This window comes from Hordeum vulgare, chromosome 2H, assembly GCF_904849725.1.
Source record: "Hordeum vulgare subsp. vulgare chromosome 2H, MorexV3_pseudomolecules_assembly, whole genome shotgun sequence".
Taxonomy (NCBI): domain Eukaryota; kingdom Viridiplantae; phylum Streptophyta; class Magnoliopsida; order Poales; family Poaceae; genus Hordeum; species Hordeum vulgare.
Genome location: NC_058519.1, coordinates 24,376,430 through 24,390,335, shown reverse-complemented (window position 1 = coordinate 24,390,335; position 13,906 = coordinate 24,376,430). Strand labels below are relative to the sequence as shown.

General features: G+C 50.2%; 1 protein-coding gene across 1 annotated transcript; it reads left to right on the top strand.

Moving 5' to 3' along the window:
* The first annotated feature begins 235 nt into the window (after window positions 1–235).
* LOC123429332 (9-beta-pimara-7,15-diene oxidase-like) lies at window positions 236–3,566 on the top strand. The gene is made up of 2 exons (XM_045113385.1): window positions 236–1,249; window positions 2,821–3,566. Exons 1-2 carry the CDS (start codon window positions 344–346, stop codon window positions 3,442–3,444), a joined length of 1,530 nt encoding a protein of 509 aa, XP_044969320.1. The 5' UTR covers window positions 236–343; the 3' UTR covers window positions 3,445–3,566.
* Window positions 3,567–13,906: the final 10,340 nt, after the last annotated feature.

Sequence of the window (13,906 nt, the reverse complement as noted above, 5' to 3'; positions counted from 1 at the left end):
TGCGGCCCGGGACACCCTTGTCTGCACGTGTCATGCTTACCGGCAAACGCAACACAACAACAACATCATCGTCAGCTTTCAATAGTGTCCCTTTCCTGCCTATAGGTGTTTCTTTGATGCTGTAAAGTTTGATCATCTTTGATACTGTAATTTTTAGATTTTTTTAATTTTATTTTCTATTTCTTTTATTTTTACTGTTCATAAGGAGTGTCTAGGCACCCTGATGCTGTCACACCTTTCTCATAAATATATACCACTGGACCGGCGGTTGTGGAACTCCTTCCAAGTCGAGCCTCTCGTAGCTAGCTAGTTGCATCAATCAATCAATCAAAGCATCCTCATCATGGAGCTAATAACCGGAGCCACCCTCTCCTTGTTCGTCGTTTCAGCAGTGTTGATTCTTGTTCTTACCTTGCTTATTAGCCGCCAACTAGCACCACCAGGTTCCAAGAAGAAGCGGCGGCAGCCTCCTGGGCCATGGCGTCTGCCCTTGATCGGAAACCTCCATCAGATCATGACGTCAAAGCTGCCCGTCGTCCTCCGGGACCTGGCCAGGAAGCACGGGCCGGTGATGTACCTTCGGCTGGGGCAGGTCGACGCGGTGGTGGTGTCGTCGCCGGCGGCGGCGCGGGAGGTGCTCCGGGACAAGGATGCTGCATTCGCGTCGAGGCCGAGAGTCCTCATGTCGGAGATCAGTCTGTACGGGAACCTCGACATGGCCTTCGCGCCGTATGGCGCGTACTGGCGGGCGCTGCGCAAGATCTGCGCGGCGGAGCTCCTGAGCGAGCGGAAGGTGAGGCAGTTTTGGGCGGTGAGGGACGGCGAGACCATGTCCCTCGTTGCCGGCGTTGGCGAGGCAAGCAGGGGCGGCAAGCCGTTCAGCCTCCGCAGGCTGCTGGTGCTGTGCTCCAACTCCATAACCGCCAAGACGGCGTTCGGGGAGGTGTGCAGCTCGGAGCTCCAGGAGCAGTTCCTGGCGGTGATGGATGAGGTGCTCAAGCTCGGCACGGGGCTCTGCGTCGGGGACCTCTTCCCTTCGCTGTGGTTCCTCGACGTGGTCACCGGGCTGAGAGGCCGGCTATGGCGAGCCCGCCGGCAGCAGGACGAGCTCCTCGACAAGATCATCTCTCAGTCTGAGATGCGGCCAGGTGATCACGTCCTCGGCTCTCTGCTTAGCATCAGGGACAAGGGGGAGATCGACTCCATCTCCGTCCCGATGGAACTGGATAACGTCAAGGCAATTATCATGGTAATTAAGTAACAAGTGATTGAATTTTCTACTCCTTCCCTATCTAAATAATAATAGTTGTAGAGAAATAAACTAGTTCTTCCCGTATACTCGTACTCCCTCCGTTCCTAAATATAAGTCTTTTAAAAGATTTCATTAGAAGTCTACATACGGAGCAAAATGAGTGAATCTACATTCTAAAATATGTCTATATACATCCGTATGTAGTCTACTAGTGAAATATCTAATAAGACTTATATTTAGAAACGGAGGAAGTATAATAATTGAGAAAATCTATATTACACAAGTGCGGCGGGTTGCGATCGCGCGCGGACCCCCGGGGGGCGTTATCCGTCATGTTACATGGAAAAAGTTGCATGTGCATATGTCAGGAAATTAGTGCTACACTGACATTTTGTTGTAAGCTATATGTATATTGACGTGATGTTACACCGGCGTTTTGCTGTGCGCTACAGTGACGTGAGGTGATGCTCCCATTGCTTATGGCGGTGCTTTTTTTCAACTAGCACATCTACTCTTTCTCTCTAACACACACATCTGAAATGAGTCAAGTTTAATTACCAGGTTTCATTAGTGATTAGTTACTTACTAGTATATGACTACTAAGCATGTTTTATTCTGGCAACAATACTGTAAAATTTAAACATGTTTAAACCTGCAATTAAGTACTTGTAATTTGCCAAAACTTGACAGCTAAGCTGTATTTTTGGGCACCTAGGTTTGAAAACATGCAACCAAGTACACATAATCTGAGAGTTAAGTGTTTTTCAAATTTTGGCAACTAAGTAGTTGTGTAATTTCGCTAAGAATGTTTGAATATGATAACTAAAACACTTTGTAATATGACAACTAAGTATTTGTAAATTCGACATCTAATTTGAAAAAACAGGTAACTAAGTACCTACAATCTCACAGCTAGTGTTTTCCAAATTTTGGCATCTAAGTAGTTGTGTAATTTTCTAAATATGTTTGAATATGACAACTAATCACTTTGTAATATGACAACTAAGTACATGTAAATTTGACATCTATTTTTTATGGACAGGAAACTAAGTACCTACAATCTGACAATTAAGATGTTTAAATTTTGGCAACTAAGTAGTTCGTAATTTTGGGAACTGACATTTTAAACTTAACTACTTGTAATGTAGTAAGAAGTTTAAACCTGGCAACCAAGAACAACTTACCAGTTTAGGGTCAAGGAGAAAAAATAGTGATATTTGATAGTTGCATGCAACGTTCCAGGAAGGATTTGAGGACCCTATTCCTTTGTATTGCAGCACAGGACACTAGTTTAGTGTCGGTCCCCTGACTTTTTGGAGTATGCATGCCTGCCCTGCACCTTTGCGATAGTCTGCCAGTGCATGCAGCTTCTTTTTATATTCTATGAGCTCACAACGAGACACGCTATTGCGAGTGATTATTCATTAGTAGCCGCCGCATTGGCAGGACGAGGATGCGGCGGCTATGTAGTCAAATCCATAATTATTTAGATACAGAAAAAGTAGTTTACTATGTATATTCCATTGTCTTTGCTCCTGCATGAATGTCGTCTACTTTGTGTTGTGTAGGATATGTTCACAGCCGGGACCGAGACTACATCGTCGGCGGCAGAGTGGGTCATGTCAGACCTCATGAGGAACCCGGAGGTGATGATCAAAGCCCAGGCTGAGGTGCGGCGCACATTGGACGGTAAGAGCTCCCAAGACCACGAGGGACACATGGTGGATCTACACTACACCAAGATGGTGATCAAGGAGAGCATGAGGCTAAACCCAGTGCTGCCTCTGTTGATCCCCCGTGTCTGCCGAGAGACTTGCGACGTCGGCGGGTTTGAGGTCACGGAGGGCACCAGGGTTATGGTGAATGCGTGGGCGTTGGGTAGGAACCCCGAGAGCTGGCATGAGCCGGAGGAGTTCAGGCCGGAGCGGTTCGAGGATGGCACGGCGACATACAAAGGCTCACGGTTCGACTACTTGCCGTTTGGGAGCGGGAGAAGAGTCTGCCCTGGTGATACCTTTGGGGTTGCCGTGTTGGAGATCATGGTGGCACGACTTCTCTACTACTTTGATTGGAGCCTCCCTGCGGGAGCGCAACCCAGGGAGCTGGACATGGAGATGGTGGTTGCCTTAACTTCAAGGAGGAAAAACCCGCTGCACCTAGTGGCGACACCGTATAAGGCATGCACATGTTAATTGAACGTAATTAACTTAGGGACGTTGTATTTGTATGGAATAATAGTGGTCGAGTTTTTTATTAGGGAACCATGCATACAGCACCAACCTTATTATCATATGCTCATACGTTGCAAGTATCACATATCTACTCCATTTTAATCCCTTAAAAAATGCACGGTCATGAACAGCTGCCTTGAGCCAGATGCTACTCTTTTATTCCCCTATTATGGAATGATGATCATGATCGCAAAACCGCTTGTGAATGTGCGTGTATGTATGCAGCTCGTGTGGTATGGTGTGCGTGCATACGTTTCGAGCGGGCGTGTGTACGCGATCGTACCATGTTGTATTCAAATTTAAAAGATACAAAATTGAAATTGATGCATTCACAAGATAAAATTAGGGTCGTCTTGCTTCCAAGACGAAGGAGGCACCAAGTTTGTTGATAAGCCGATGATATTCGTCCACCACAGTCTTATCCTCTATTTTATTAAGTTTTGAACCAACGGATACGCTCTCTATCTTTTCCTATTGGGCTTCCTTTCTTGCTTATCCATCCAATCTACCACACAAGCAGCAACGTCATCCGAAGGCAACCAAGAGCAGCGGACAAGTTGGGAGAGCCTCTTTTGATTGCAGAGTGGTAGGGCTTCAGAAAATTCACAAGAGCGCCAAGAAATATCGGTTGCAATGTTAGACTGTATATACGTAGCGTGTCTGTATATAACTGTATATGACTTGTACTGTACCTCTTGGTACCTCTATATAATGAGATAGCCGCATCCACGTTTAGGGTGTCGAGCAGTTCCCCAAACACATTGTTTAACATGGTATCAGATTAGGTTACGATGTCGTCTTCCGCTGCCCTACCCGCCGCCGCCGGCTCATCCGCAGCGCCGGCCCTAGCCGCTGCTGTCGCTCCTCCCGCCGCGACAGCCTCAGCCTGTGCCTCGCCCTTCCTCGCCTCCACTCCCCTCGCGTGGTGGCAGCCTCGATCCCCGGTTCAGCCCTCGCTGGGATCGGTTCAGCCGCCGCCTGCCGTCGGGCCTGGTGCGGGGGGCGATCTGCCGCCGCCGGCCTCCTCCGGTGGCCCGTCTGCCTCGACCAACGTGGCCGCGCCGCCACCCCCTCGTGGCTCCGCGCCTGTCCCCTCCAACGCCCACTCGACACCGACCTACGGAGCCCCGCCCGCGCCAACCTACGGCGCGCCTCACGCGTCGGCCTACGGTGCCCCGCCCGCGCCGCACTACGGCCCCCCTGCCTATGGGGCCCCATCGACGCCGCCGTCCTCCTGGTTGGCGCCTCCCTACGGTGCGCCGCCTATGCAGCCCTACGCCACGCCTACGGTGCCGCACTACGGGGCCTCACCTGCGTCGCCCTATGGGGCCCTACCTGCGCCGACCTACGGCGCCTACCCGTCGTCAGCGTATGATGGTATGGCGCCTGCTGCTCCTGCACCGTCCCTGGAGATGGCGCAACCGATGGATCACTACGCGCCTTCGCCATCGGCTCACGCTGATCATGTTGCGACGCCGTCGCCCTTCTACTTCTCGCACCTCATACCGGTGAAGCTCACGCCCGACAATTACTTGTCTTGGCGTGCACAGGTGCTGCCGCTCCTTCGGAGCCGCTACCTGGAGGGTTACGTCGACGACACCCTTCCGTGCCCGCCGGTGTATCATCCAGCGTACCATACATGGGTGGCCCAGGATAAGGCCATCCTCTCTGCCATCTAGTCGTCGCTCACCCCGAGCGTCTCGTTGCTGGTCCTCTTCGCCTCTACGTCGCGGGATGCGTGGACGGCGCTCCACACCAGCTTCGCCTCTCAGTCTCATGCTCGTGCTCATGCTATCCGCACTGAGCTGGGCGAGACGAAGCTCCATGACAGCAGCATCACGGACTACTTCAACAAGCTGACTGGCCTCTCCGATACGCTGGCCTCCATTGGCCAGCCGCTTCGCCCCGAGGACTTCACCACCTACGTCCTGAACGGCCTCGACGACGACTATGATAATCTCATCGAGAACATCAATGGTCGCGACGTTCCCCTTCAGCCTCGTGAGCTCTACTCACGCCTCCTCGACCGCGAACAGCGTATCAAAGCGCGCCACGCCTCCCCGAGCTTCTCCGCCGCCAACGCCGCAGCCCGCGGCAAACCTCAGAAGGCGTCAGCTGGCGGCAAGCCGGCGACCGCCCCGCGCCGCTGCGCCTTCCGTCACTGGCGGGGGTCGCCCGCGCGCCTGCTGCAACTGCTGTGGCGCTCAGCAAGCTTGCCAACTGTGCGGTCTTGAGGGTCACATCGCCTCACACTGTCATCGACGCTTCAAGAAGGACTTCCTCGACATTGGAAGCAATGGCAAAGGCAATGACAAGCAGGCGGCTGCTGCTGTGGCGGGCACCGAGCACGGGCACACTCCGTCCTACTCCATTGATCCGGCATGGTACATGGACACGGGAGCTACCAATCACCTGACGAGTGAGATGGGCAAGCTCTCCACCCAGGAGCCATACCGCGGTCATGATCAGGTCCACACCGCCAACGGAGCAGGTATGCACATCTCACATCTTGGTCAGGCCGCTCTTCTTACACACAATTCTAGAAAACTGCACCTTCATAATGTTCTTCGTGTTCCTTCTGCTACACGCAGTCTGTTATCTGTTCCTCAGCTTACTCGTAATAATCCTGTCTTCGCTGAATTTCACCGTTTCTTCTTTTTTATTAAGGATCGGTACACGAGAGCCGTTCTGCTTAAAGGTCGTCTCCGCCATGGCCTTTATGCGCTTGATGCGCCACCTGCACCTCCTGCGCCGCATGCCCCCCAGGTGTTCACTGGTGTTCGCGTGTCGTCTTCACACTGGCATGCGCGCCTTGGTCATCCTGCTGCTCCCATAGTTTGTCATGTTCTGCATCGTCATGAACTTCCAGTTGTGTCCAATAAAATTGCTGAAACTGTCTGTGATGCCTGTCAGCAAGGCAAGAGTCATCAGCTTCCGTTTTCTGAGTCTAGTCGTGTAGTTCAACAGCCTCTTGAGCTAGTGTTTTCTGATGTATGGGGTCATGCCCAAACGTCTGTCAGTGGCCATAATTATTATGTCAGTTTTATTGATGCTTACAGTCGATTTACGTGGCTTTATCTTATCAAGCGTAAATCTGATGTGTTCGATGTTTTCATTCAGTTTCAAGCACATGTTGAGCATCTCCTTAAGCATAAGATTCTTCATGTTCAGTCGGATTGGGGGGGGGTGAATATCATCATCTCAATTCGTTCTTTAACAAGCTTGGGATCTCGCACCGTGTGTCTTGTCCTCATACACATCAGCAGAATGGCGCCGCTGAACGTAAGCATCGTCATCTTGTAGAAACTGGCCTTACTTTACTAGCTCATGCCTCCGTTCCGTTTCGGTTTTGGAGTGATGCTTTCTCCACAACCTGTTTTTTAATAAATAGGCTTGCTTCACGACTCCTGCAAATGAAAACTCCTGTTGAACTCTTGCTCAATGAACTCCCAAACTACACTTTTCTGAAGGTTTTTGGATGTGCATGTTGGCCTCACCTTCGTCCGTACAATAAACATAAGCTAGAGTTTTGGTCTAAAAAGTGTGTTTTTCTTGGGTACAGTTCCCTTCATAAAGGGTAGAAGTGCCTTCACGTTCCTACCAATCGCGTTTACATATCTTGTGATGTCGTGTTTGATGAGAGCGTGTTCCCTTTTGCTGCACTTCCGAACAACTCTACTACTCCTACACCACCTGTGCACTCCGCTTTACCTTCGCCTGATCAATTTGTAGATGTTGCATATGCTCCTATGTTGCTCCCTAACCATGCTGCAGGTATTGGACGTGGTGCTCGCCTTGAGCTTCTGGATGATCAGGCGACCGAAGTCGATCACGCTGGTGTTGTCGATCCCATGCATGGCGCATGCACGCCGGATCGTGCATGCCAGCCCGTTGTCGTGCCGCCCGTGGCGGTCACGCCTGTGCGGACCTTGCCCGTGTCGGCCTCCCCCGCGCCAACTTCTCCCGGCCCAGCTTCGCCCAAGCTGGGCTTGCCTGGCCCAGCCTCCCCGGCCACCTCCTCGTCGCCTGGCCCCGTGGCCAGCTCTGCCCCGGCTCCGAGCGCACCGGCCTCGCCCGGCCCATCATCACCGGCCTCGCCAGTGATGGACGCTGGCCCAGCATCGCCAAACACCGCCTCTCCTGCGTCTGGCTCGACGTCGTCACCAGCCTCGTCGCCGCCAGTGCCACCTCCTGCTGTGGCTCTTCGCCCTCGTACACGCAGTCAGGCTGGCGTTTTTCGTCCAAAGGAGCGCACTGATGGGACTGTTGCATGGATTGCTGCTTGTGTTGCCCATGCCGGTTGCTAATGCCACAACTGAGCTCATATGGGTACAGTCTTTGTTGAGAGAGTTGAGAGTCTCTCAAGATCAGCCTCTGATACTTTGGTGTGACAACATCGGTGCTACATACCTCTCATCGAATCCGGTATTCCATGCCCAAACGAAACACATTGAAGTTGACTATCACTTTGTCAGGGAACGTGTTGCATAGAAGCTACTTCGTATCAAGTTCATCTCTTCCAAGGATCAACTTGCTGACATCTTCACGAAGCCTCTTCCACAGCCTCAGTTTGTAGGATGTAGGCACAATTTTAACTTGCTTTGTACTTCAGGCCACAGTTAAGATTAAGGGAGGGTGTTAGACTGTATATACGTAGCGTGTCTGTATATAACTATATATGACTTGTACTGTATCTCTTGATACCTCTATATAATGAGATAGCCGCACCCATGTTTAGGGTGTCCAGCAGTTCTCCAAACACATTGTTTAACATGCAAGACGCCTAGCCCAGGCCTCCAGGGAAAGTTTCAGGTCGAGCTACAGGGTACCTTTTATCCTCACCGTCTACTCGCGTCAGGATTTATGCTTCACGTGACTACCTCCTGCCAGCGCCAGGATCATTAGTCAGAGGTAATGCAGAGTTGACTGGCCACTGTCTCTTTCTCTCTCTTCGGAAACGGACAAACATCTAACTTGACGTGCCAAAATCACTGTTCTGCCTTTAACCTTAAACTGAAATACAAAATAAATTTTGTATAAAACTATTTATTTACGAAGTTTCCTTTTGGTTTTGCATGCACCTTCTTCACTTTCATAGGAGTTCTGTAGCGTTTTATGTAGGGACGGATTATTCACTTAACATCGAGGACTGCCTGGACGAGTTCCTTTCTTGCGCTGCATGAGGAAAGACGAGATCCAGGGCAGAAAGGAGTTTTGTGGTCAGATCGCGGATCTCCACACGAGGCTGGAGGCTGCACTTGGACGTGCATGCATCTACAGCTCTCTCCCAACCGGTTGACCGCGCAGCAGCCAGGCGGATCAACTTTTTGCACAGGGTGAGAGAGTTAATTGGTGTCAAACGTAGGGGGCTGTGTGCAAAACGACCAGAGTGACCCTACCCTGTCCAGTTGGCACGTTCTGATTGGCTGTGGACTAAGTTTGCACATGAGTTGCAAGTTTTGAGACTAAATAGGATCAGTTTGCAAGTTCTAGGACCAAATCATCACATCCAGTGCAAGTTCTAGACCTGGGATGCTATTATCTCGGATTTTTGCTTCACGTGACTACCTCCTGCCAGCGCCAGGATCATTAGAGCATCTCCAACGGCCGCGCCAAAAGACGCGCGCGCGCGGGAGGGTTTGGGGCGCTCCAGCGGTGGTGGGAAAGTCGCGCGCGCGGAAAGGGCTTGCGCACGCGCGCGAAAAGGCGGAGCTCGCGCGCCAATTTTGCTGCGTCGCGTCCGGCGCGTCTATAAAATGCGGCGCTCGCCACACGCGCCTCCGCCGCTCCTCCACCGCTCCTCTTCTCTTCGTCTACCTCCCGCGCCTCCACCGTTCCAGCGCCCCGCCACCGCCGCGCCGCCGAGGTGCATCGGGCTACCGCGGCGTCCGCCTGCGCCCCAACGGCGGGTACTACGCCGAGATACGCTCCGGCGATCTTCGGCTCAGCCTCGGCACCTACGAGACGGTGCATGAGGCCGCCCGCGCGTTCGACGCAGCGGCGTGGCGCCTAGGCAGGCCGCGCCGTCAGATGAACTTCCAGGACGTCTACACGCTCCAGCAGGCGCTAGACGTCGCCCCGCCGCCTCGTCTTAACTCTGCACAAGACCGTGCGGAGCACACTGCGCGGCAGCGCCGCCTCCTCGTCGCTCAGGAGGACGAGCGGGTCACGGCGGAGTGGCGCCGGCGCCACCTGGAGGACGTCGCCTACGAGAAGGACTACTGGGCAAGGCACCGCGAGGAGGACACGCGAAGGCGCCGCGAGGAGCGGTTGGACAGGCGTCGACGGAAGGCATTGGCGAGTGCGCATGCCAATCTCGTTGCAGCAGGCGGGAGGTCATTCTTCACTGAAAACGATGATCGTTGGTTGGACATATGGCTGTCAACCTCTGACGACACCGACGACGATGATGATGGTGACGATTGGAGCGACTGGGAGTAGTTTCTATGTATTCGAACTATGTATCTACTTGCACCGTACTTTTATCTATGTTTTCGAACTATCTATCTAGTTGCACCGATGTAAAATAACTTTGTATCTTTTTTATTTTATGCGATCTATTTATTTTGCCGATTTTGCAATCTATCTATAGTTGTAAAATGTTGTGCGCGCGCTGCATTTTTACGCGCTGCTGGAGCGGCGCGCGCGCTGCATTTTAGCGCGGCTGCTGGAGCCAGCGCCTATCCCCGCGCTAAACCAGCCGAAGCGCAGACCTAGACGCCAGGAACCCTCGCGTGTGGCTCGGGTAAGTTAGCCAGAACAGGGGAGAGTGGGTGGGACCCACCCCACTCACTCTCCCCAGCCCGAGCTTTCTCCTCCTGCTCTCATTTCCCCTCACTCCAAACCTCAACCCCCCCTCAAATCCTCTTCAAAAAGTTGTTTCCTTCGGTGGATCTTTGCATCACTTGTTGCTTGTGTAATCTCCTTTGATTCATCCAATTAGTTTTTGCTTAAATCTTGTTATTTCACCAGATTTTTGAATTGTTGGAGAAACCCTAGTTCATGCCATTTGCCATTATTTTGGTGTCTTTTTGGGTTAGCTTGTATTATAGCTTGTGGTAATATGAAAGAGCTTGCTGTAGCTATAAACATTAGCTTCATGAGTAGAAAGTTTTTATTTTAGGATTAATTAGTGTTTATCATTAGTGTATCTTAAGTAATGTCATTAGTGTATCTTATAGCCAATTAGAGAAACCACAATTGTCACTGATGTGTTTAATTTATTGATGGTCTCTTTAGATGGGGAGACTTGTTAATGTTCATTATATGGACAAGGAGGCATTTTTGACTAACAATACAGATGGGGATGAGGAAGCCATTGTCTTTGATAGAAGCCCTAACTATGATGAGCTTGTTGCAAAAGTGATACACGTCTTAAATTGGATGGACCCCAATGATGGTGTTAAGTTAATAGGAAGGTATGATGTTGGAGTTGGAGTCAAATCTCGCTTGAAAAGTATGCCTATCACCTCTGACTTGCATTGGGACGTGTACAAGGAACAAGTTGAAAAATCAGATGACAAATCAATTGAATTGTTTGCCACGAAGGTTGAACCACCTCGGGCTGAAATTGACTTGAACATGCTTGTCTCTTCCCCAACGGCCGATAGGACAAGTTTGCCTTCTGTTGAGCAAATGATTACGATGCCTCCAATGCTTATAGCCAAGTACAAAGTGAGGTTGAATTTCATGTCCCTAATGCTATTCACCCACCACCAACAAGGGAAGAATACAAAGTTGATGCGATTGCTATTGAGGAAGCAATTCTAAAGGATGTTGATGTTGATGGTGATGGTGATGGTGATGAGTTAGAGGAAGGGTTTCATGGTATTGATATTGGTGACTTGGATGCATACATATCACAAAAGGAGATGGATCGTGAGTTACCTTTTAGGCGTCTATATGGGTATGATTCAGATGACGAAGGTCTTCAGGAAGAATTGGACGAGGATGGATTCATGAAGGAGGAAAACCAAATTCACTTTGAGTTGACCGGCTTGGAAAAAAGAACTCACTTGTTTCAAGATCTCAGCCTTGACCATAAAGCCGTAGTTGATAGTGGCATGAGGAATACGAAAATTGAGCCAACACCTTGCCCTGATACAGGTGAACCCAGGGAGGAGAATGAGGATGAGAATGCTTATTTGAAGAAAGGACTGAAGTTCTCCTCTTTGCCTGCCATGAAGGTTTGGTTGTCTGACTATGCCATTCGTAACCACAGGCCATTTTATGTTGAGCACTCTGACATAAATTTGCGGTTCACTATAAAGTGTGTGAAAGCAGATGAATGATGCATATGGAAGGTTCGTGCCAGAAAGTTAGAAGAAACCGGAGAATGGGTGTTAAGAAGTTGTGTTCCCACTCATTTTTGCAAACCAGCAAAGAAACAAAATCGTAAGACAGAACTGTTGATCCCACTGTTAAAGTGAGGTTTCTCACAGCTGTTGATCTCACTGTTAAAGTGAGGTTTCTCATGAGGACGGCAAAAAAACTGTATGGTTATGCAGTCAAGTATGGGAAGGCATGGAGGGCCAAGGCAAATGCTATTCGGATGTTGTATGGTGGTTACGAAGAAGCATACAACCGGCTCCCCAGATTGTTGGGAGCGACTACACATAGGAACCCGGGCATGTATCATGTCGTCGAAGATAGGCACGGAGTGTTCCACCGTGCTTTCTGGTGTTATGGACAATGTGTGGAAGCATTTAGGCATTCTCGTCCGGTCTTGTCTGTAGATGGCACCTTCTTGACCTGCAGATACAAGGGCACACTAATGATAGCAATGGCCCACTCGTCGAACGACAATGTGTTACCAGTTGCATTTGCTTTGGTGCCTTTGGAGCACGAAGACAATTGGGTGTGGCTCATGGGTCATGTGAGGCACAAGGTGATTGTTGATAATAGGGAGGTAGGCATCATATCGGACAGGCACCATGGCATACTCAAGGCAGTGGGCATTGTTATTCCAGGCTGTCCAAAGCTTCACCACAGATGGTGCATGCGGCATTTCGTGGCCAACTTTTACCGGGCATGTAATGTTGGAATTATGCCCTAGAGGCAATAATAAATGTATAGTTATTATTATAATTCCTGTATCAAGATAATAGTTTATCATCCATGCTATAATTGTATTGAATGAAGACTCATTTACATGTGTGGATACATAGACGAAACACCGTCCCTAGCATGCATCTAGTTGGCTAGCCAGTTGATCGATGATAGTCAGTGTCTTCTGATTATGAACAAAGTGTTGTTACTTGATAACTGGATCACGTCATTAGGAGAATCACGTGATGGACTAGACCCAAACTAATAGACGTAGCATGTTGATCGTGTCATTTTGTTGCTACTGTTTTCTGCGTGTCAAGTATTTATTCCTATGACCATGAGGTCATATAACTCACTGACACCGGAGGAATGCTTTGTGTGTATCAAACGTCGCAACGTAACTGGGTGACTATAAAGATGCTCTACAGGTATCTCCGAAGGTGTTAGTTGAGTTAGTATGGATCAAGACTGGGATTTGTCACTCCGTGTGACGGAGAGGTATCTCGGGGCCCACTCGGTAATACAACATCACACACAAGCCTTGCAAGCAATGTAACTTAGTGTAAGTTGCGGGATCTTGTATTACGGAACGAGTAAAGAGACTTGCCGGTAAACGAGATTGAAATAGGTATGCGGATACTGACGATCGAATCTCGGGCAAGTAACATACCGAAGGACAAAGGGAATGACATACGGGATTATACGAATCCTTGGCACTGAGGTTCAAACGATAAGATCTTCGTAGAATATGTAGGATCCAATATGGGCATCCAGGTCCCACTGTTGGATATTGACCGAGGAGTCTCTCGGGTCATGTCTACATAGTTCTCGAACCCGCAGGGTCTGCACACTTAAGGTTCGACATTGTTTTATGCGTATTTGAGTTATATGGTTGGTTACCGAATGTTGTTCAGAGTCCCGGATGAGATCACGGACGTCACGAGGGTTTCCGGAATAGTCCGAAAACGAAGATTGATATATAGGATGACCTCATTTGATTACCGGAAGGTTTTCGGAGTTACCGGGAATGTACCGGGAATGACGAATGGGTTCCGGGAGTTCACCGGAGGGGGGCAACCCACTCCGGGGAAGCCCATAGGCATTTGGGGGGGTCACACCAGCCCTTAGTGGGCTGGTGGGACAGCCCACCAATCCCCTATGCGCCAAGGGAGAAAAAATCAAAGGAAAGGAAAAAAAAAGGGGGAAGTGGGAAAGGGGAAGGACTCCCTCCCACCAAACCAAGTAGGACTCGGTTTGGGGGGGGAGAGTCCTCCCCCCTGGCTCGGCCGACCCCTTGGGGATCCCTTGGACCCCAAGGCAAGGTCCCCCTCCCTCCTCCTATATATATGGGGCTTTTAGGGCAGATTTGAGACGA